The following is a 25,232-nucleotide window of genomic DNA, read 5'->3' as shown; positions in this document are numbered from 1 at the left end:
TACAACTTTAACAATGAATTGCTCCACAGTGCCTGTGACCACAGAACTAAACTTAGTAAACATAGATTTGTAAAAATCTGAAACAACATTGTGTCACAAGCATTGGGTGACATTTGAGCACTTTACTAAATTAAGCATTGTTAATAAACATATTGGGTTGTGAAGTGTTGCAACAATACTAAATAATAGGACCAGTTACAATTATTTTTAGATAACTAGTCAAAGGGTAATCCTATCATTTTTATAATTACCAATCTGATTATTCTTCTTTATTTAATATGACTGTTATGATAAATGTATTTAAAATACATTACATAACATGGGAAAAGCAGAGATTACATTTCTATGAAATTAAAACTGATTATTTCCTTAGTAATGTGTAAAACAACAACACATAAACCTATTTTAAATATCCCTATAAAGAAATCATTACAGCAAACTGATAGCAGCTCATATTCAGTGGAAGAATATTATTACTTAAAGAGCACTTGTCATCTACACATTACTTGCTAGTGCTGGTAAAACATGCATTCTATGGGCCTGCTTTATTAAAGCACTTCAAGGCTGGACAGAATACACTTTCACAAGTGAAGCTAGGTGATCAAGCAAACCTGGAACGGATTATTGGACTATTTGCTAGCAAATGTTTTGAACTGTGGACCAGATCCATCCCAGGTTTGTTGGATCACACAGCTTCACTGTTGAAAATGTATTCTCTACAGCCTTGGAGAGCTTTAATAAATCAGGGCCTATGGATCAGCCCAGATAGGGGTAATCCCAGTACATCTTTTAAGTTATGTGGAACACACATCATAAATTACTGATCTAGCTTCCAGTGGGTTTGCTGGTTGTGCTAGTTATCTCTGCAATGAGGGTTTTCAATTTTTGATGCATCAAGGTACATTATAGGCCCTATTTATGATAATGAAAAAGCATGAAAACAGTTGCAAAAATACACATAAAAAGTGGTAAAGTGTATGTAGCCCAACATTTTAATATGTGGGAAGCCTTAACATAACTTTCAGGTCTTAGGGAACACCTGACAATAATTACAATATCCACAGCTCAAAATACATTGGTCTGGTGGTCTTGGGAAGAATGCCTCTTACATTACTGGCCTATGGGAAGAATGTCACCCTTTCAGATTGCCAAAAAGATCATTGGTGTCGGTATCCTACCTGAGGGGCAGGAATTGCTCATTGTTCAAGGAACGAACCCCTAGCAACCTTTGGTGGAACACAAGGGTTCCATGAATCCCTGGTTGAATAATACTGATCTAGGCTGAACAGTATGCATTAGGACCTGCTATAGCACTGGAATGCTCACTTATTAGCAGGGAGATTGTGAAGACATATAAACTGGTATATTATAAACAATAACAGAACAACACAAAAGCCACTGAAATGGAGGAAAAATAATGATTTTCAAATGCTCACAGCTAAATCCTATGAATCACTTGCACTGATCATCATGACAAGACAAGTCAATGCGGCATCAAAACCTAAACTACTATAAAACTGGTATGTCACATAGTAAATCCCTTTTCTGCAAGTGCTTTCAGGCTGACACAAAACAATACAGACATAACTGAGCAGGTGTATGACACGCTAGCTCATTAGAACAATTTACTGCTCAATGAAGGTTTGTGATCCCTTGATGAGCAAGAGAAGAATAGCTTACGTGCAGCAGCCAACCATTCTGTAACTCCCGTTGTTCAGAACATGTTGAGTCTGATTGGTGGCTGTGAGGCTATACCGAATTCTAAGTGCCAAACCTTAAGTTATACTACTGTAAAGTAACCCCTGATTGTAGTATTACCATGTATTTTCATATTAACAGCCAATATTTCATTTCCAACCACTGTGCTTTATTGAAAAACACAATCTGGTTGAAAAAGTCATTGCAGACGTTACAGCATGTTATCTTGTGCATCTTGCATTTTTTGCAGAGGCAAAGTAAAATTAATTCAAGAAATTAAATTAAAGAAATAGGAAATTGTACCTGAATCCAGCGCAGCGGAAGGAAGCAGCGGAAGCACCAGCAATTTGCATAAACCTAGTTAAATTTTTATTAACAATTAAATACGGTCTCTGGACTGCCATAACAAAATTATAAAGTTAGTTTAAAATGTGTAGTGCTGATTGTCAGATATAGATAAAAAGATATGTTGGGACATATTTCTTTTATATAAAAAAAGCCAGTCCACTTAAAAAATTTTACTTTAGCTACTTTAGGTGGCTGTAGCCTCTAATATGTCTTAGATACTCCAACAGTACGCTCACCCTGCCATTCCCACTGATTCTGGTATTGAGTTAGTATTAGGTGATCTTGCAGACCTTTGCATATCCCAGCTCCTCCTTTTGCATCTCCATAGTGTAACATAAAAATTAACAATCCCTTATAATCACCATAACAAGTATGTAGATCCAGGAACTAAAGCGCATTGCTCTCACCAATTAAGCCCCCTAAAGCCAAGAAACTGTCATGTTGTTTAAAGCTAAACTTCAGACATATATATATATATATATATAAAGATAATTAAAAGTTATGTGATTATTACAAAATAAACATACTTTAATTGCAGCCCGAATTTTACATCTTTATCAGACCACTTCCAATCCCCTGTGCAGCAGGACTCAAACTATGAGAGAAACTGGCAGCACATTGGGCCAACCAGGTATGCTAGATGCACATGTAATGACTGGGGGCATCGTAATGGGAGGGGAAAGGAGACTGCAGATAGTGAAATTGCTGTTGCTCCTACATAGTCAGTCACAGGCTGGGGGAAGAAAGGTGACCCTGTTGTACTGATGAACTGCACCACAGAAAAATCAGATGACGGACCTGTATGTACAGTCTGGCAAGAATGTGTAATTCTTAGGACTTTATGGACAGAAAAAACACATCTTTTTGCAGGTAAAACTGCTATAGTACAAATTTTTCATCCATATATTTAGCATTTTGTCTGAAGTTCAGCTTCAACCCTCTAACACGGAAGGCAAATGTTTGTGAATTTTTTTTTATACCTAGAAAATTGAAATAACATGCAAACACAAGTTGATACGTGTGAAAACTCCAAGATTGATTAAAAATCTTAGAATAATTTTAGATTGTAAACTCCTCTGGGCAGGGTCCACTCCTCCTCCCGTGTCACTGTCTGTATCTGTCTGACATTTGCAACCCCTATTTATTGTACAGCGCTGCATATTATGTTGCAGCTATAGAAATACTGTTTATTGATATTAAAAATAATCAATGTACAGAACAGTCACACCCCCTATCTGCAAGATACAATGCACTGACCCAGGCATTGAGTGGTGGAGGGTTAAAATCTGGATTTGCAAATAAAAACTTAGGTCAGAAGTGTTTAGAGTTCTCTACTACTCCAGCAGTCACCATTTTTCATACTTCCAGGTAAGGGTATGGATGTGTTAACGTTGACCTTTTACTGAGAGATTGTGTAAACTGCCATTTCTAACCTCGTTAAAACAATCCAGCTTGCCTGGTTGGTGCTCTGTCTCTCTGCCCTTAATACTTTCTGAATCCTGGACCCAGAAGGAGTATGAAGGTCAGGAGTTCTAATTGTCACACAGCTATCCTCATGCTTGTTTCAGGTGTGTGAATGAAACTACTGACACCAAAAGATCAGCTTTACATCCAGACAATTAGCCTTCTTTAGACCGAGTTCAGCAATGGCAACTTTTATAATCTCTCAGTAGTAGGACCTCTTTAAATTGAAAACAAATTTGTAAAGACAATCATTACCACTCTATTAGTGGTCTCTGACATTGTGTTTGGGAAATGTCCCCTTCCTAAATACTGAACATTTCTTGTTGGGTTAGGGCTACATTTGTTCTAGCAAGTGTTTCACAAAAATACACCTTTTACTACTAGCAACCACAGATAAATGAAATCTCATATCCCTTAATAAGCGAACATGTGTGCCTTCTGAAAATTTGTAACAAGGCATCTAACATATCTATTCCATAAAACAAATAATTCTTCTAGTAAAACTTTATTGTTTGTTACATTTAAAATCAATACACATATGTGCACAACTACCAATAGTCTTAGTGTTTCTAGGGCTCTAGGCGTAATTTTTTTAAAAATTCTATTTCCAAATATGTTTATTAATTTTTATGTAAATTGTGTGAATATAGGTCTCAGAGTGGTTTCTGAGAAATCATATCTATGTCTGTGAAATGCGTAGAACCCTAGAAACACTGAGACCATTGTAAGTTGTACAATTATGTGTATTGTTTTTAAATGTAATAAATATTAGGGTTTTATAAGAAGAATTATTTGTTTCAATTAATGGATATATTAGATATCCTAATGTTAGAAGGATATGTTAGAAGTCCTATTCGCTATATTTGTGAGGTTGTTGTAATGTTGTCGGGAGCGGGCATGGTTGATTGGGTTAGGTGGGACAGCCTTGTTTTTGTACATTTGTGCTATATGTTTATCTTATATAAATCTATGTATGAAATGCAAATATACTGTATGTGTCTAATTTAATAAAATATTTTTGTCTACCTTTTATAAATCTACATGTCTAATTTATATGCATTTATGTGTCTGCCTTACAGACATCTACTGTATATGTCTACCTTATATAATAGAGAAATCTGTGGTATGTTTCTGTTTTATAATGGTCTGTTGTATAATTATTTATGAGGCTTATAGTCATGTATGGTAAGGGTTTCATATACATGACATATACTGTACATCTACATCTGTTTAATAAACATATGTCTACCTTACATACATTCATGTCTATTTTACATAGATTCTGCTGTGTAATACATTAGAAATCATAGATCTGTATCACATGGATAGGGTGTGTGACTGCAATCTGTGCAGGTATTTGCAGTTACGGGATCATAAAATGAATACCATGGATGGCACATTGACACATGGGAAAACTATGTTAAACAGGATGCAAATTAGTGCCAAGATCTAATGAAGTATTTTGTTTACCTGCTATAGATGATCATCTCATAGAGCAGGAAATTATACTATGTGTGGAAATGTGCAGGCAGCCTGTTAGGGCAAAGGATAACAGTATTTTCTTTTGATCTTTAAGCAGTTCCTAATGCCTTGACAGATCCAATCAAGGCAAATAAAATTAAAATAAAAAATAACCATAGTAATATTAGTAGGTTAAAACCTTTACTCTTTATTTTAACTTCAAATATTTAGGAGTCATCATCAATATATGCTATATGGAACATCAGGAAAAGTAAATAAAGGGGACCCCCCCTCACAATCCCTAATGTCCCGGTTACACAACTGGTGGACTGTCGGACAAAACTTCCTTCATTTTACATAGTAAAAATGCTGAGAAAGATCAAAAAAACACAACAGCTAAGGAATCTTTGCTATATTCACCTAAATCATAACAGGAAGGAATAAAACAAAAAAATATTCAATGAGAAACTAAATATTATTTTAAAAGACCATCAGCTGCACACAACGGAAAAATTATTCACCCTGAAAAGGACAGATAAATTAGCTGATAACATGTGCTGCTAAAGAATCAATCATTTGCCTGTATTAAAAGGTTGGTTTAAATAAAAAAATACAAACTGGTTTCCTTAAAGTGGACCTAAAAATGTGAATCCATAAACTTTAGGTGCGACTAGGCGGTACCTTAAAAATGTACCTTTTGACTTGAATGGCTCCTGAAAACTATTAGTACATTGCATGGTATGTGGGTGAGTGACAAGGCACTCCAGTGCCTACAGCCTTATAGCTGAATATTGGTAATGTGAGATCATCTAAGGCACTGTTGTCCCTGGCTGCTAGTCTCAAGAGGCTTCTTGTTGTTGGAGGAATTGCATTCACCAGATCTCAGACTCTGCAGGCATGAGATCAGGTTATGTAGCCTGCTGAAAATGGGAAAAAAAGAGTGCCGATCCCACTGCGCATGCATGGGATCCCCATTTTTTTCTTTATCCCCATGGCAAGGAAAAGTCCCATCTGCACATGCCCGTTCACAGGCATGCGCGGGAGAAGCAGCCCAAAGCCTTCAAGCCTTCTGGGATACATGAATTTTGTATCTCTGGAGGCTCTGTGCTCCATTTAAGGTTTTACTGTTGCTGCAGAAAAGGTGGAAAAAAGTTAAAAAAAAAAAACAAAACACATAATTTTTACCTTATATAAAATGGATTACGTACACTGTTATAAAAAGTAAAACTTTTGGTGATGGGTTTACTTTAAAATTTTAAGGACAATTAAAGCAAAACTTAACCCAGTCTATCCCTCACCTGTGACTGTTTCGTCCCTGTTTACAGCTGGGTGGTGATCAGGTAGTTAAGAACAGTTATTGCAGAAGGGACTTTTATACACCCTTTAATAAATAACTGTCCCTGCATACAGTGGAATCAGTATTAGATATGTGTTGGATAAGAAAAGAATGCAGTCTCTGGAAAAGGAAAGAAAGCTGACTGCATATAGGTATGGTGAAACTTAGTAGTGCACTAATTATTACCCACATTTACTCAGAATACCGCTGCCATCATACAATAAGATACTAGGTGAGGAAAAAACTCTGCAAATGTAAAGTAAAATTTTATAGTCTCAAAAAATATATCACTTTTTTTTCCAACATGAAACTACCATAGATTTCTGAATATAATAACAAAAAACTATCTATATTATAAATTAAGTCCATAAAGGGTCAGTACACCCAAACTAACATTTCAATGGGTGATAGATGCTGGGGATCTAAACCACCTGACAGTTAGCAATTTTTCTTATGGATTCTATTGATGAGACAACTGCGCCAAGTTTCAATCCTGGAAACTATCTGTGGCCTTTATTTAGGTGTCCACATCTACCTGTTAATTTTTTTTTACTGTGGAGAATGCAACCGGAGAAGCAGGAAAATACAACTGGGAGTGAGAACATGCAATGATCCCAGGTAACAGAAAATGTGCCCGGATCTACATCAAGGAGTTTCCACTGTTTGAATAACCAGGACATATAAAATGTTTAGGGGTTGAATCAGCCCATCAGGGTCCACCTCAAACTGAAAAACACCTTTGGGAGGACTGACATTTTAAAGCCTCCATGTGCTACAAAACCATTACACCTGGCACATTGCTATCATAACAGATGAATAATATTGGAAAGAGCTTTCTACTGCCATGGATAACATGGAAGAGCAATTTTTAAACATCTTGTTTGCCACACTGTCCATGGTGTATTTAGAGATTTTAAAAATAAAATCAAACCCATTAGTCCATGCTGCAAAAGAACTTATAGACGTATGTCCCTTTCAGTTATATGGACAGCTTACTGGACTTTAGTAGTAGCAAGTTCCTCATCTAGCAAGTATTTGCACTGTGGAAGAAAAAACAGAAGCATATGGAGGGAACCCATACAAGAAGGAAGAAGTCAACTGAATAAAAACAATATAAACAATCCATATACCACTCTAGACTTACTATAAAAAGTGACAGTTGGACATTACATATTTTATTGGACAACATGCTGGCTTAGTGGGTTGGCACTATGGCCTTGCAGTATTTGGGTTCCAGTTCTAAACCTCAGTCAGGATATAATCTGCATATGGTTAGTGTGCTCTCCCCAGATTTGTATGGGTTTTCTTCAAGTGCTTTGTGTTCTTTCTCCATCCCAATTACATACTGGTTTATTGGCTTTCCTCCAAAATGACCTTAGACTGTGTTAATGACATATGAATATGGTAGGAACATTAGGTTGTGAGCTTTTCTAAGAGACAGTGGCATGACTATGGTAGGGACAAAGGACTGTAGTAGGAACATTAGATTGTGAGCTCCTTTGACAAACAGTGGCATGACTATGGTCTATGTAAACTGCTGCAGAAGATATTAGCACTAAAAAAAATCCTTCATGAATAAATAAAAAGACAGCATTGCAAAGCAATGTGCAGGTGCTTCAGGAGGCTGTGCAGGAATAGAAGGGGCAGTTAAATTACTACCACGGCAAGAGTGAATATGTGAAATAAAACAAATTACTACTTTTTGTTTTTTATTTTTATAAAAAAACATGGGTAAAGATTTTTTTCCACTTCATTCATTCAAAACCATAAAAGGCCTTTACTCATGATGTGGTAGTACATAAGGCATGATAAAGAAGAGCTTCTTATCAAAATAATCACAAGTGATATTATTGCTTGAGGGATCACTTTATTATGACTTAGAGCAGGTTGAGACCTACCTGAGGACCAGGAACTAGCAAAAAAAGCAGCGAGTGGTACTATTCATTCCCAATAGGGCGGCCATGAGAAGAAGCTACGTGTAGTGCCTTCCCCAAGGCAGTGGTTCACTGGCATGAGGAAGTGGTAAAAGCACCACAACCTTATAATCATTTTAAATATAGCCTTAACGTGGAGTGTATATAAGAGGGGAGGGAGGGAGGGGAGGGACATAACAGGTCTGAACAAAACATTTGATTGCATATGTTCTCTTCTTTCCACAGAAGAAGTTTCAGGCACCAGTAATTGGTACTGTAAAAAGATTTGGGCTTGATATAAATCAATTTGTTTTTCATATGGCATTGGCCATTGTTATTAAGTATATGAACAAGGATCAGAGACGTGACCAGCAATTGATATGTATAACTAAATGCTTAGACCTTTCACCTGGCATTTAGACGTGTGTTACACACACACACACACACACACACACACACACTCTGAAAGAAAAGTATCAGAGATTCAAAAGGAGTACACATGATGTAAACAATATTTAGACCTGATCCTGCTATACAAGTGACTTCAGAGTTGCCATTACTTGTAGAAAACTAATGGCATTATAAAACACTTTTTAGCAGAAGTATGAAATAAAGAAAAAAACACTTACTTGTACAGGAGAAAGAAAAATCTTCTGTTCCTGGCCCACAGGAAGGGACTTCACTGGAGTCACATGACAACACTGATCCTCTGCACCCTATGACCAATAACAAGGTTTTATTACAATAGTGATGGTTTAAACATAAAGATGCTGAAAAGAAATGCAGAAACATTGACTCGTACATAAATATTAGAAAGGAAGTTTGAGGAAAATATAAAAAAAAAAAAAAATGTGCCCATTCAGTAGTTTCTAGTTGCATGAGATAATTCTAGATAGTTATATATCTCAACTATTAAAGAAGGGGTAAGGGAAAGACAGGCTTTTAATTGGCATGAGTAATCAATAAAAGAATTTTAATAAATAGTTTTTGTAGCCCTATTGATAACATAGACCTACTAATTTAAATACATTCTAAAGGGTAATATAACCTAACAAAACATAATAGAAATACCATGTTTGCAATGTCACACAGGTATTATCACTATATGGGTGTCTCAAGTTCCCAATGTATCGGAAATTGAGACATCCATATAGTGCTAATGGATGTCTCTTTGAGGCTGTTCCTGATTATCCAATCACATGAAAAGAGGGGGAGACATAGCTTTATTGGTTGACTTCAGTTGAAGATGAGGGCCCAGCCATACACTCCAGCCTGACAAAGCTGTGCTAATGGTATGACTAGATGGAAAAATTTGCAAAAACTCTGGCAGGTTTACTGTGTATTTACCTAGAGTTTATCTTCACTGTGATTGAAATTAGTTTCCTGTTAATGCTTTTGCTTTTAATGCATTTCACAGTTATTATGACTCTTAGTGAAACAAAACCTAACTATACCAAATGTTTGTTTAGACATGATATGTGCAATGCATTACAATGCTTTACCTCTATTGTGGCTTTAAGTTGAGGGTTCCACTTCCTGATACAATGAAATTTGCAGGTGCATGTGTGATCATTGCCTTCTGCAGACCTTAGCTCCAATCTGTGTTTCCTTTCGCAGGAATCCTCCACAAATAAGGAAAGATGACCACCTACATAAATAATAAAAAATAATGTAATTCTGCAGCATTCTTTTAAAGCTTTACAAGTAAAACATAAAACTGCGAATTCAAACACGCATAAAGAACACTGTAGTGTCATCTGTGCGTTTTCTATACAGATTCCAGCACCATAAATCCCAAGAATAATAAAAATAACTAGCGAACAAAATATCAGACCTGAATGCTTGAACTGAATTTTAAATGAAAAGGAAAACAAAGTACTGTACACAGTATGTGTTGTGCATTTTTTTAGATACCCACCTAGTAAATTTCCTGGGATCCTGTGCTTGTCAACAGATATTTCAAGACAGGACAACTCTCTCGACTGCAGGAGAATACAGGAAACATTACAGCAACTTTTTATTTCACAAAAAAACCCTGTAGTAACAAATTGCATTTTACCAAATCACCACTTGCAGCAAATGCCAATGGACGAATGGATTCCTATTTTCTTGTTTACATGCTCCATAAACTCAAACACAATATTGAATGCCAATTACTCTTCTTGCCATAGAACACCATATATTCCTTTTTCCATGTGATGGAATAGATGTCTAGTTGGAGGTACTTTTGCTAGATTTTTGCAAGGTTACCCAGAAGCTGAACTGCTGCTACACCAATGGCAGACAAATATTATTTAAACTTACCACGAGTACTCCATTTGTCAAAATTTTTTCTTGTCCACGTGCTCTGAAATAAATAAAAAGTAACATAAAATACAACTACTATTTATTGTTTATTTAAAATCAACTTTTGTATTGAAACATACTGAACTGCACAATAAATAAAAAATGTACTCACATTGGCCGCACAGTGAATTCTGCTTCCAAAGTTTGATCATTCTAAAGAGAAAGAGAATATTTTAATTCTGTTATTGACCATAATGTGTAATGTGTAATGCCAGCAATACTAGCCATGGATAGGTAATTATTTATCAATAAAAAACTTGAATTACCAACCTCCATATTGAAACATTTAAAGCATCTGTTTTATAAGTAACATCATTCAGAAATTATTCATTAGTATGGAACACATCCACAGATTAACAGATGTCAGTCAAGTAGCCTGTAACATGACTGCTTCATTATAACATGCCTAAAATAACAATATCATTTTGTGTTATTTTTGCACTTGATTAGGTATTTGAGTGTCTCAGGATTTCTTTAGTAGTGAATTGATTTCCTTATGAATTTCCAAAATCCGATTATCCATAAAAAATTTTCTAAACTAAAAAACTTGTTTCCCTTTGTTTTCACTGGGTGATACAGCCAACAACACACCTCTGTCCCTGTGCGGCTACACTCACGTTACTCTATCAATAAAGTCATGGTTGTCATTCCTGTGCTGCACTCCCGGTTTAGACTACAAACACATCTTCCTTTCTAATTCCTGTGCATAGGCAGAGGCGAAAATAGGTGACAGAAAATAGATGGGAAAGACGAAGTGATTTTAGGTTTGCTCATAGGTATACTTTCTATTTGCTGAAATCAGAAAGTGCTTTTATTTATTAAATCTTTTAATGAACTCACTTTTGGATACTAATGCGGGATGGTCAGATTCCTTGGAATAACATGTCCATCTGCCTTCATCTGTTGTGCAAGGACCAACATGTTTGTGCTGTGACACACTGCAGGAACTGATGGCATGTGGTGACGTACACACAGTCACAATATTTATTCTCTCTTATTTAAGATATATTAGTTTCAAAAATTGGAAAATCTTTCTGAGCTCTAATGCAAAACTTTGATGATGAAGAAGAAATGTATATTGCACAGTAGTCTACCCTTCAAGTTCAGAATCAGGTTATTCTAACAAAAACCTCTTTTTTGAACCAAATTCCTACTGTTCATATGGTTCACATAGCTCTAACTGTCCTACCCATGCATAGGAACTACGGGGCGGCATGCACTCCACTTACATATTGACTATTATGGAGCAACAAGAATTTAGGACTAGAAAATATATATATGCAAATCATATGCAATATGCATATGCAAATCATACCCATTAGACTTACATTGGGGTGAAGACAAAAAGACTTTAACAAGGTTTCTCCATTCTGGACATTCTCTATATCAAAAGCCACTGTGAATAATAGATCATTGCCGGAAATCACATCCTCGTCATGAAGTGTCAAATGTATCACATTCTGAAATACAAATATCAAATCACTGTAATAAATAGTAAATACAAAAGTAAAAAGTATGAAAAGGACATAGCCATTAAATATCAAATAATAGGTTCATAATTTTCAATACAAATACAGGACAACATATGGTTTCCCAGCTTCTTATCAGGAAAAAAAAGAGGAGAAGATTTTAGGTACTGTGATGACATTTTAGATATTCTTTTTCATTATTTACCAAATAATGAAAGTATGATTGTGATTTGTTTAGGGGAATCCAGTTCAAGGTTTCCTTCATATACTTTTAGGAAAAAAAAATACTGTGAAATAAGTTTCACTTACCTTGACTTTATTGCTGATTGTATACTCAAATGTTTCATTCCAGACAGGACAACTAGAGTTAGACACAGTGCTTGTCTTTAGTATATAATTAGTGGCGGTTGGGAGCCACAAACATACATAACAGTCCGCTTTGCTCACTATAAAGTAAATAGAAGTATAAGTAAGTATAATTCACATGAAGAATGTAAGACAAAATTAGGCAGGGATTTCACCAAAAGCAAGTTGGCTAGTTGACCTGGTGTACCTGAGAGGTAACCAATGACATGAGCATTTGGTAAATACTGGAACATCTATTTAAAAATAAAAAAAATAGGACACAATTTAAGGCTTTGCACTCACGTTACATTTTTGTCAATGGAAACAATCTTTCATGATCGTTTCGAACGACAAAAGAAAGAAGGAGGAATAAACGAGCACAGTACATACAGCACCAATCTGTTCTTTACAGAAGGGAGGGGGGAGAACGAGTGAGCGGCACCTCGCTGCACTCCCCTCCCTTCACTTCCATTGCCGTCGTTAATCTTGCATTGTTCATGGATCCACCAGGATGGATCCATAAACGACATTGGGCGACCGCTGCACACATGTCAGATTCACATCGAAGACAAGGCCTGAGGTGAGAATCAGACAAGAATCATCTGATGTGTGTACATACCCTAAGGGGTCAGTCCACCCAAATACTTTGTTTTTTGGATAGATGCTTGGGGGGGCATTTAGATCTGTTGATTGTGGTGTTTTCACTCATTTTTTTTGTCTCAGGAAGGGACAAATGAACAAAACATTAGACATGACTATGTTTTCTAAAGCAACATACCACAACTCTGCTACTGCACTGCTGTGCCTTGTAGTGGACTGTACAAAAAATGTGGCTAAACAGAATTAGGTTAATGCACTGAGGAGAAATTGACCATGAATAGCACTGTAAACATACCATACAATATACCTAAAATATGACTTTAAAGTAGACTCCTCAGACCTTCTATGTGAACTTTTACTATTGAAACAGTGCTGTGAAATTCAGGTAAGATGCCTAAAACCATCAACCCATCTAATGTTTGGATTTCTAATTGTGTCTCACATATTTAATTGAATTCAAAAATCCTATATTTATAGGTATAGATTGTGTTTTGTTTCAAAAATCAAAGTCAATTTGCATTTAATAGGCCAATAAATTTAAACTACCCATGACCCCCACCTGCAATAACTGACTGCATCAAACAATAGGTTGTAATTATATGTACAATAAATTTCCATGTAAAGTCAGCTATATTACAGAAGAATAATAATAAGCAGCAGTAAGAACCAAAGTGTTTTTGGTTCACAAAACCAAAAGACCCATTTCCGTTTTTTAAACCACTTGTTCATATGTTTCTGACAGTCACAAAAGAATTAAAATAATTTAGAGGTACTCCTTCTCATTATGTTATATTAGAACAAGAATCCTGTATACTTACTCAAGTCTGCCCATGGGATGTTTGACGCTTTTATTATTTTGACAGTTAGATGGCTTAGAACGCTCTCCTCCTGTGAAAAAACAGCTAAAATGTTACTAACAAGAACATTGCAGTATTCGTTTCACATTACTATTTAAAAAATAATCTGATCTTAAAACTGCAGTCAAATGTAAAATACATTTGACAAATTCCACCTACCCCTATAATTGATCAACTGCTTTACAAAAGTGTACATAAAGCCCAATGTAAACTGGGGTAATATCTGCTCTTGTGCATGTGGGATTATAGTTAGGGAAGAACTCATATCCCAGTGGTTTCATGTTAAGTTTTAGAAACTATTTTTAACATTCACCAGGCATGTAGTAACAATTCTATGTATGAAGCATCTACAGCAGAATAATTTTATTAAGTGTGAGGCACAATAAGAAAAATCTTCTCTGTGGGTTATCTAATCAGTCTTACAAGAATTGTGCCAGTTTACCAATAATTACTACTAGTGTTGGTCGAATATCTCACTATTCGATTCAACAGCTATTTGATCAAATAAGGGTATATTTTTTCGGGTGATCAAACATCGAATTCCAACACCATTAAAGTCAATGGGGGGAAAATTTGGGGTTTTTTTCGGGACTGTGTAGAACTGCAAGAGAAATCCCATGATTGCTCTTGCAGCCTTTTACTAGTTGTATGTGTTCTTGAATACAGTTTCTCTATCCAAGAACACAGGAGTGCTGTGTTCCTAGATAGAGAAACTCTATCCAGAAATAGGGATGAGAAAAAATTTACTCAAACTTCTGATGGTTTTGCAAAATTTTGGCGAACCGATTTCGCGAAACCATAGGAAGATCGAGGAAATTATAACAGGATTCACAGGGGATTCCAAGGATTCTTTGGGAATCCTCCTGTTTGTGATCCCCGGGGCACTAGAGGTTATTAACCTCTAGTCCCGGGGATCGCACACTGCCGTAGCCGCATTAATTGAGAAGATCCCCGGCACTAGAGGTTAAATGAGGACAAGTTTCCCCATTTATTCACCTCTAGTGCTCTGTGATTGGCTGGGGAAAGGAAAATCCTGATGATGCTTGAGCTGTCATCAGGGTTTACCTTTCCTCAGCCAATCACAGAGCGCTAGAGGTGATGAATTGGGAGACTTGTTCTCATTTACCCTCTAGTGACCAGGAAATTCCACAATGACAGGACAGCCGTGGGAACCATCCTGTCATTGTGGGATAACCTGTAAAAAAATAAAAGTTAGTTACACAAATCACACACATTCAATAAATTACTTTAACATTAAAGGCTCTTTTTTTTTAACACATTTTTTTTACACATGAATTTGCGCCATCAAATCCCGTGTGTTTCGGGTCGGGTCTATCCAAATTCTAACAGCCATATTCGGGTCGAATATAAGGACAACCCGAATTTGAACACCATTACTATTTTCTACAATAGAGCAATACTTTCCTGGAATAAGTCACTTCACCTTTATTGCCAAAAAAAGATAAATTACAGATTGATAAGAAGTTATCTAAATGTTTGTCTAACAGAATTGCATATCTGGATGTTCAAAATTTTTTTATATATATTTTTATAAGTTTTTAATAAATAGTTTTTTAATAATTAGAACAATCACACAGGGAAATATTGTCATACTACCTGCACTGTTTAAAGTACATGTTTTTCAAATAATGCATTTAATCAAATTATAACTTTTTATAACAAAGTTTTATGATTTCTTCAGGTTTATCTTTACATGTGGACAATTCAATAGACTATACTTTAGTGCAGTGGTGCCCAACCTTTTCTCATCTGGGGTCCGCTGCTGACATTGGGATAAAACTTGCGGGACACAATGCAAACAAACATTAAAGATGTATGTTTAAAACTAGAATAGTTTTAATTTAAAGTGAAATTAAAGTAAAGTACACGCACCAAATAAAGGAAATGACAAATCAAAAATGAGTTAGCCACAAGAGTCCTTCACTTTCCTTTCCCTTTTCTTACAGAGAAATTGGGGTTCATAGAGAGTAAGGGGGGTAGCTATGTGTGACAAGGTAGGCATAATATGTTGGGTATAACATTTTAATAGGGAAGGTGGGGGACAAAGGCATTTCCTACTTGCTCCTACATTTCCATTTGCCAACATCCCTCTATTACAGAGAAATTGGGGTTCACAGAATGTAAGTGTCCAGCTATGTGTAACAGGCAGCTTGCCAGCCGCTCAGTCCCTCGCACCGCAGCGTCTTCAGATTTGACTGCAGGCGGCAGTGAGCGGTAATGCGCAACTTCCCTACATGGAATGAGGAAGGGGTAATTGCATTGCAACCAAGAAATGTGTCAAGGCCATTTTACATTATATAAGCAATATATCTCTTTTTACACACTTGATTACATATGAAAAGACATTTAGGGTACACATTGGACAATTGCTTTTTGGAGGCATAAAGTACTACTAAATTTGTCCATGGCTGTAAAGGGTTTGTAAACCCAAAGATTCACTACTATAATGGTCATTTTGCCACACCTTTTCCAGACATAAAAACCTTATTCTTATGATTCCAGTGGTAGCTTTGTCGTGGTGACATGTGATTTCTATGATTAAGCCAGTGGGACTGCACACTGCTGTACATCATCCTTTAGACTATGGTAATCAGCCTGTGTGATAGGTAGGCAGATACAACTCCTAGCCTGATTGATGGGCAACAGCTCCTCTATTTATATAAATACAGCAGAGCCTCATTCAAATTTTCTGGTCATTGGAAAAGGAGAGGGAATAATCTTTTTTCCTAAATTGCAAACTGTAACTGGTAATCTTTGGTCAAAGAGACGTCAAAAGCTCTCCTTTTTCCCAGTTTAGTCCTTCCACGATGGCAAAATATTAAGAACTGGCTACTGCATGGGATCCATTGTACTATGATTATGCAATCTACAGTTAATAGAATGGCATGTACATGTGCAAGTGAAAAAAGCCACAAGAGAATCTTACAAATATGCAAAAACTCATTCTCCCTAATTTGTCTGACTAAGCAATTATTATAATATTGCTTCCCACACGTGAAATATCCCAGCTCTTTATGCAGCATGATATAAAGTATCATAAACACAGGGCAAGGCTGTTAATTAAAGATGATTAATATTTGTTTAGAAGTCAGCATAAACGTGGCAACTGATTACAAATCTGTATGCATTATTACAGTGCAGCCCTTTCCGGAAAACATTAGGCAATATGTTTATTTACTTAAAGCAGACATTACTCTATCACTAATAATTTGGAGGATTATTGTTTATCTTCAACTTCTACTTCCACCACAAACAGATAAATATGAGTAATAACTTCTGATCCAAAGCATCAAATTCAAAACCATAAATAAATGTCATAAATTCCCTAACAAACACTCGGGTTGTTTACCCTTATTTGTACATATGGCACTTCATGAATACCTCACATGTATATAGGCAAAGGACTTGTAACTACCACACTCCCAGTTATGCAGATCCCAAAGAAAATTTACACAAATATGATTAGTTAAACCAACTTTTGCCTTTTTCACCATCATTTTCTTATATAGTGGCTCAAAGTAACAAACATATTTTTTTTAGATATCAGCACTGTCCTAAAGAACCATTGCAGTGGTGAGTGCAGCTGAACATAAATATCTGTTTCTGCCACCAGTCTAAACAAAGCCTTAGTGCTATTTTGGTTATGTTATATACCAAAGGTCTATATATTAGACCAGCGATAGGGGAACTAAAGAGGAAACAATTGAAACAGGATTTGGATCCACAGTTTGGGACTATGCTTATACAATCAGAGCATAGAATTTAGGCATCTGACCACAACCTAAAGTCTACTGCTATCTTTGGGGCCAGTATGAGTGTTGTATTTTGTATTGCAGAATGGCTTTTCTCTCTATACAAGTCAATGGAAATGCTACATTTCATATATTCCCAGAAACATATTAAAAAAAAAACAGGCTGGACTCAATAAAGCCAATCAACACAGACCCTTAGTATACTCAGTGGATGGTGTTTTTCCTCTGACATATATTTGACTTATATTATCTAGAAGTTTAGAAGGTACGTTTGTATTAGGCATGCTTTCCATTGTGTTTACTGTTGTTTACAATTATGAATTGCATTTTAAATTTCCCAACAGGACATGTTTTATTCTGTAGCTGTGTTTTTCCTCTGAGCAGGTCACTGAGAATGTATGGTAAACGCTTCACAAATATTAAACTTGTCTCACATACACGCTTGTTTCCATTACTTGATTCTGGTCTGGGAGTAAATCTGATGTTTTAAAGCCATTGGACAAGCATGATGTCCAGGCACTGGGAACCTTAAAAGAGTGTTGCAGCAATGGCAGTGTCCATGTTCTCTTAATGGAGGTTTCAAAAAAGCAAAGTCATGTTTTCTCATTTTTCTTTGCTACCTAAAAATTTGCATTCATATAGGTGTAATGTGTTTGTTTCTAAATAGTACCATGTTGCTAAGATTACTGTAGAAGCTGCTATTGAATTTTTTTTCATCTATCAAGGTATTGCTAGATTAATATGTTATGTAAATAATTATCTTGGGTTGCACTAAAGCCAGGAATAAAATTTACAGTACAGCATTCTTGCTTACTACAGAGATCAACAAGATTAGAAGTAACTGCTCCGTCCAGCTGAGTAATAAATTAAACTGCTGGTTGGCCTTATTTGTTGCAGCATATAATTGGCTCACACCCTGCCTGTAAGCCCGTCAAAATTCAGCAACATGCAGCAAGGTCAGCCTGTAGGTTCCTACACATCCACTCAGAAATACAATAATGAATAGAGATTTTGAATATGTGACCCTGGGTCTACAATATATGGCCAACAGGAAGGAGACCCTAGAAGCAAAAGTAAAGGTGCTAACTGAGGTATATCCCCTAGGTTGTCTGGACGTAGGTAGAGTTCATCTTGTTTTTATTGCAATCCCTAGAGAATAAAGTGGCAGGAAAATATTGTTTGATTACCATATCAAGGCATTTATTCAAAAAACGCTGATATGACATTAGTAATAGTGACATTTTCTGTAAAAACTGCATTATTAAATAAATATTAATGTTTTAAAGAGCTTTGTAGTAGTTTTATAATTTTTATGACTAAAAAAAAAATTTGTTTAAAGTCACCCAAAACATTGTGTACAAACTTCAAAAGCTCAAGAGGAGATTTACACAAGAAAATGATTATGTACAATGTATAAGGTTTCTCTCACCTCTATACCTCTTCTTAACTGCTCCAAAAGAAACAGTGCAGCTTTTGATGATTTCCTAAGCCAGACTTTCTCCTTACTCTACATTTTACTCTAGACAAACCCTTACAATTAATTTAGTTTGTCAGGGAATGTTTTTTTTCAGAGTAAGTGGGAAGAAAGTTCATATGATGGTGATAACGAAAAAAGAATGCCCTTCACAGTGTTAGTCAAAATGCCACCCTTCTAGACAGTTAAAAGATTATTGGTGTCATCCAACTGGCTCTGGTAAATAGCAGTCAACCTCAAACTTTGCAGGTACCATCCGATGGGAGGTCAGTCAACCCAAACTCAGGGAACCCCTAACAACCACTGGAGGAACCCTGGTGTTCTCTGGGTTGGGAATTGCTGATTTTTAGCTATAATGCTTGAGGGCCCTCTTAACAAAAAAGTTATACTGGAAGGTATCAACAAGACCTTGGACAGTCACAACAAAACTAAGGACAAAACTAATATACACCTTATTATTAGCAAGGTATTTAAAGGCAAAAAATGTTGAACAAATGAACTGATGAATTGATTCTTTATACGGCTTGTTCTATTTTATGAACTACATTTATTATTGTTATCATTATATCATATCATTATTTATATTTTAGCGACAAAATAAGTAACCTGGATCATTAATTCATATCATTGTAAAAAACAAAAAACTTTAGGCCTAATACATTTTGATATTACTCATATTAAATTCTGGCAGTCTTTGTGGATTGTGAAGCAGATTTTTCAAGAAACAATATAGAGACCAGCATGCTATTGAAGTATATATATATATTTAAAATTCAAAAGCTCCAGTGTTTACCTTCTTATCAATTTAAACTATAACAAACGATAATTGACTTGCCTGGTAGGAGACAGCAGAATGTCTTCGTGCCATCACAGTAAGTTGAGGTTCAGGTTAAGGTTTATCACATTGGATTCAGATGTATTAATTAGCATTCGTCCTCATGTCACTGACAGTAAAAAATGAAACTTCAGACTGTTAGGAGAGGTAAATAAAATGTAAATACATATTCCTCACCACACCCCTTTCAAAATTTTAGTCACTAGTACATGAGGACACCTCCCTTATTTCTCTTGCTCCATGATCATTACCTAGCTATAGATGTGTGACAGAATATAAATAAACACAGATAATAGTGACAGTAGACTGACCAGCATTTACAGTTTTGTATTGTATGTTAATGTTCTGAAGTCGAGCTGGAGTTTTCCAGCCATTTTAGGTAAACCTGTCACAAACCTGGGCACTTCCAATTGATCATATGATGGAAATAATCACAAATACAAGCTAACCTAATTAAAAAAAAAGAATATGAAAATGTCTGGTATATGTAGACATAGGCAGCTATAATTACATACAAACCCTGACTTCCTGTAAAAGTCAGGATTTGCTCTAATTCCTTGTCTCTGAAGTGTTTGGTCTTATTATGAAGAGTAGCCTCAGTGACATAAAATGAGGCTTGGAAAGTGGAAAGGAGTTAAAATTATTAGGAGGCAATAGTGATCCCTGTAAAACTTCTTTAATCTTTCAAATACCAGCTTTTACTTTTGAATGAAAAGCCTTTGCTATGCATTTTTTCATTATATGCTTGTTTTTTGTTTTCTGTCTGTTAGAGATGGAAAAGGTAACTGCTTTTATTAAATATTATTCAAATATTTATAATTGCTAAACAAATATTTAATTTATTGGTAAAGTACCTTGCAAATGTGAGGTTTAGTCCACTTACTGTCACTTACTCTATATTCCCCTTAACTACAAGGGTGACTGAGGGCTTGTTTTTAAGTGAAATGAATATTGCTTATTCAGAATATGCAGTTACTTTACTGTTCATAGTCTGAACACAGGTTCAGTGTAAATTAAACCATTTTAGAGGATAACACAGCAGCTGCCATTACTAACCTTTTTTGAAATGCTTGGTTTGGGTCAGTGGTTCAAAGAATTAAAGCAGAAGGGATATAATGACAATTGGCAACCACAACTTGCAAAATGTTTTCCATAGCTGAAGCTGATTAAGAGTGTAAATAATTATTCCCACAAGCCATGATGAGTATATGCAATCCTCCTGCACTACACTAAGCTTATCAACAGTGATAGACATTGCACCTTCAGTGTCAACCATATATGCATATTAAAACTCCACAAGTATTCATTGTTAACATTTGATAAGTCTTTCTCTATGGAATCCTAGGATTCCTCCAAAGGTTCCTAGGGGGTTAGCAATGAATAAAGCTGCGTACACACCTGCAATTTTTCTCGTTGGAAAGGATCTTTCACGATCCTTTCCAACGAGAAAAGACTGCACGATGCATGAACGATGCTGTACATACAGCACCGTTCATGCTCTATGGAGAGGGGAGGGGGAGAGCGACGGAGCGGCACCCTGCTGCGCGCTCTCCCCTTCCCTTTCATTAGGATCGGTCGTCGTCCATCGTCCATGGATCCGCCAGGACGGTCGTCGGACGATGGACGACGACCGACTGTACACACGGCAGATTTTCGCCCGATAATTGGCCGATACTGATTATCGGGCGAGAAAAATTTGCCGTGTGTACGCAGCTTAATTTGTGCTTCTCAGGTGACACTAATAATATTTTGGCTATTGGTAAGGGTCTTCCCACTTGCCAACAGTGTAAGAAGCATTCTTTTCACTGACCATCATGCTAATATACTATGAGATATAGATAAAGTTATTATTGTCAGGGGTTCCCTTGACAAGACCTGGAAGTTATTTCAAGGTTTTATTCTACATTATATTAACCTATTGACACATTTGTTAAGAGGCATTTTCAATAGCCCCTGAAAAAAAGAAGAAGGCTAAAGCTATGTACATATGTGCAATAATTGTTGTTGCAAACAAACGATTTACGACCTATCATTCGATAATCGTTAACAAAAAAGTGCCCAACAACAGGCCAATGACGCAGATGAATGAGGAATGGACTGGATGCGTTTGAGTGACAATCGTTCACAATCTATTGTGTGTATGGTCGTTCAGTGATTGTGGCTGGTTCTGCGGTACACTTTCTCTGCATCGTTAAAAAGATCGTATCTAGTGTGTGTACATTATTGGTGGATTATATTTGAATGATAATCGTAAAAATAATCGTGAATAATTGTTGATCTGTGGTTAGTTGTTTGTTTTGTAACGACATATATTGCATGTGTTTACCTAGCCTAAGAGCCAACAAGAACTGACAGAGCAGGGGTTATACCAGTTGATGCATGATTGACACAGAGGGTCTGATTTATTAAAACTCTCAAAGACTGGAGAGGATAGTCTACTATGATTGAACCTAGGTGATCGTGCAACTGGATTTCTTTAAAACATTTGCTATTATTTGGCCCATGTTTTCAATTCTTGACCAGATATATTTCAGGTTTGCTTGATCACCCTAGTTCACCTATGACACCATCTTCTCCAGTCCTGGGGAGCTTTAAAAAAAATCAGTCCCAGAGTGTTGTTTAGAGAGTGCAAAAGGATAAAGGCGATGCGGCTTTAAAGAATTGATTTAAGTAAACAGGTGGGAGCCTGATGCTGAAGATGACTTTGCTGCATTCTAACTGCATTTATACCATACAAATGTGATTCCTATGGTACTGAGGTATCCCTGCTCTTCGGGGTTAGGGGATGATTAACATTAAATGATTAACAATTTAAAATCAAATATTGTAACAGGTTTCCTTGTAACACTTAACCTGAAATTAAAGTGGAAAAATCAAACTGATGCAAAAAATGACATGAAAAAATCATTGTCTGCCAACTGTAGCTTAATAGCAGCAAAAAGTTATAAACTTTAGCAATTTGTGATTTGCTGCTTATACAAACCCAAATATTTATGATGTAGAGAAACAAGGGAACAATCTCCTGGGGTTATTCCTAGATAACCTTTTACAAGTATGGCTGAGTCAGCCTCATCCTATTAAATATCTACCTTAACATAATTTTCCACAGCCTGGCTGTGTGAATAGGTCATGCACGCTCACACAGTGAGATCTGTACTACAGAATGCTGACGTTAATTGTTTGATGATTTAGTGCATTAGGAATGTAAAACTATGCACACTTCTCATTAGTGTCATAATGACTGGTACATGGAAGGCACATGGTGCTGTGCAACTAATCCTTATTCAATATCATCTCTATTGTACATTCCTTTTATAAAAGTGGAACATTTAGAAAAATGTCACAATGAAAACAGAATGATCCACTTTGAATCAGCTGTCTAGTTTCTTCTTATTTGTGGTACAATGTACTGTGTAATGTATGTAAAGGTGAAACTTTTTCTTTAAATAGGTAATGTTGTCTGGTAAGGTTCAAGATGACTGTATTACTAGTATCCATCGTTCCTGAAACTGAAAAGAAAAGTAAATCCAAAACTTTAAACTTACTAACAGAACAAGGAGGTGGGGAATTTTTCCAGTGGGGACACCTGTTTTAGGAACAACTTTATAGGAGGTAACTTTTCTTCACTGTGGGGAGAAAATTCACTTCTTGTGTATTTGTAACAGAAAAAATGAATGAAAATCTCTTTAACACTAGGCCAACTGCAAAAAATAATTTGACCGGGCCCAGCCTTGACCTTCCCTTTTCTATCAATACATGTGTGTGTAGCCCAACCACATAACTCAGTATGGGCATATGTTAGCAGGGGATTTATTCTCACGCCCCTTCGTATCTACAGTTAGGAAAGTAAGGGGAAACACTAGAAGATGGCAGAGGTTTTATTCATTCCAAACTCTAGGAAAATAGAAAAAAAGGCCATTACCAAAAAGCAACCTATGCCTTTATGATCATGTGTTGGGGGTCCTGTACACAAATATTTATTCACGTGAATCTGTTATTCCAATACTGTTAGGAGATCAAGAAAAATATCACACAAAACTAATTAAAACAGATAGTACAGTTGATGAGAAAGGAAAGTACTTTAGTACCTGCAATGTGATCACAAAACAACCAGAGATCACAACTACAGGAAGGTAAATAAATCCCTATTCATTCATGAATACACTGCCAGTTGTAAATCCAATAATCTCCTACAAAATCACAAACACAGGAGCCTTCTTCATTATTCATTCCCAGATTACACAATACCAAGTTTACAGATGTACAGTGCATAGAAAAACAGTCCTGCTATATTACCTGATTTCTGCATTCTCTATGTAATAAAAAGCTCGTTTAGCATTTATTGAAATGCTTGTTTTATCTGAGGTAGGATAGAACATAAACTTACTTACCTTAATCCATGGTTCATGGTAGACTGCATTCCTAGGGTGTAAGCTCTTCGGGGCAGGGTCCTCTTCTCCTGTGTCACGGTTTGTATTCGTCTGTCATTTTCAACTTCTATTTAATGTACAGCGCTGCGTAATATGTTAGCGCCATATAAATTCTGTTTATTAATATTTCCAATCCTCTGCTCCGCAGTGTCAGAATGTGGTCTCCTTCCTCATCATTTTCACTGCAGGATAAGTGATAATGATGCAGGCGAATTGGGCATTAACATGAACAGCAACAAAGACTAGATCCATGGGGCCAGTCGTTACAACAGAATGCTTCAAGGGGAAAGACTGCAAAGCTCAGGATTTAGGTAGAAAATATTATGTTTCATATCTTTCCCTAGAAAGAAAAAGCATTATATCCTTTATAAGCTCGGGGGAGGGGAATTATGTTAATTATATAAAGTCTCTATTTTTAATTCCTCTCATAGAGATAAATAAACATTGTCACAGTAAGTTGGCAAGTTACTTTGTTTTATTGGTGAATATGGCTGATAAGCTAGATTTCTCAGTGAGAAGGGGTAGCAGAAATTGAAAATGACATTGACACCTTTTCATCCATTTAAAGAGCTGTATACTGAGCTAGGTGTGACTACTGCAGGCCTATCAATGGTGCCAGCATCTTAGCAGCTGTAATTACAAAATTTCATGTTAGATAAAAAAAAAAGAAAGTCTTACTGAAATGGACAACTTTCATCACATGAATATTACAGCTTGTCCACAGTTCTACTTTAACTCAAAAGGGTAAACTAACTTTAATACTACTAATAGGCATCTCTATCTGTAGGCTGACACTGTGCCTGGTGAAGTGATTATACTCTACACTGTGACCTGATGCCTATTCAGTGGTTTAGGAGGTTGCTAGTGTGATTGCAGACATAAG

The 25,232-nt window shown here is 36.2% G+C and overlaps 1 protein-coding gene across 3 annotated transcripts in view; it reads right to left on the bottom strand.

Moving 5' to 3' along the window:
- The window catches only part of LOC140341858 (cytosolic phospholipase A2 epsilon-like), a 46,273-nt gene that overhangs the window by 17,949 nt on the left and 3,092 nt on the right, over nucleotides 1-25,232 (bottom strand). The window contains exons 2-11 of one of the 3 annotated variants that reach the window (XM_072427773.1): nucleotides 19,920-20,028; nucleotides 13,799-13,868; nucleotides 12,345-12,481; nucleotides 11,895-12,026; nucleotides 10,679-10,719; nucleotides 10,525-10,567; nucleotides 10,139-10,202; nucleotides 9,723-9,868; nucleotides 8,850-8,936; nucleotides 2,002-2,055 (exon numbers count right to left, since the gene is read on the bottom strand). In XM_072427773.1, coding sequence (XP_072283874.1) covers nucleotides 2,002-2,055; nucleotides 8,850-8,936; nucleotides 9,723-9,868; nucleotides 10,139-10,202; nucleotides 10,525-10,567; nucleotides 10,679-10,719; nucleotides 11,895-12,026; nucleotides 12,345-12,481; nucleotides 13,799-13,868; nucleotides 19,920-19,952 — 807 coding nt within the window. In that variant the 5' untranslated portion in view covers nucleotides 19,953-20,028. Of the gene's footprint in view, nucleotides 1-2,001; nucleotides 2,056-8,849; nucleotides 8,937-9,722; nucleotides 9,869-10,138; nucleotides 10,203-10,524; nucleotides 10,568-10,678; nucleotides 10,720-11,894; nucleotides 12,027-12,344; nucleotides 12,482-13,798; nucleotides 13,869-19,919; nucleotides 20,055-25,232 lie in introns of all 3 variants that reach the window. The other 2 variants (XM_072427775.1, XM_072427776.1) reach the window with 2 other exon arrangements.

Source organism: Pyxicephalus adspersus, chromosome 12 (genome assembly GCF_032062135.1).
Source record: "Pyxicephalus adspersus chromosome 12, UCB_Pads_2.0, whole genome shotgun sequence".
Lineage (NCBI taxonomy): Eukaryota > Metazoa > Chordata > Amphibia > Anura > Pyxicephalidae > Pyxicephalus > Pyxicephalus adspersus.
Note: the sequence above shows the minus strand (reverse complement) of the source record. Positions and strands in the feature narration are given on the sequence as shown.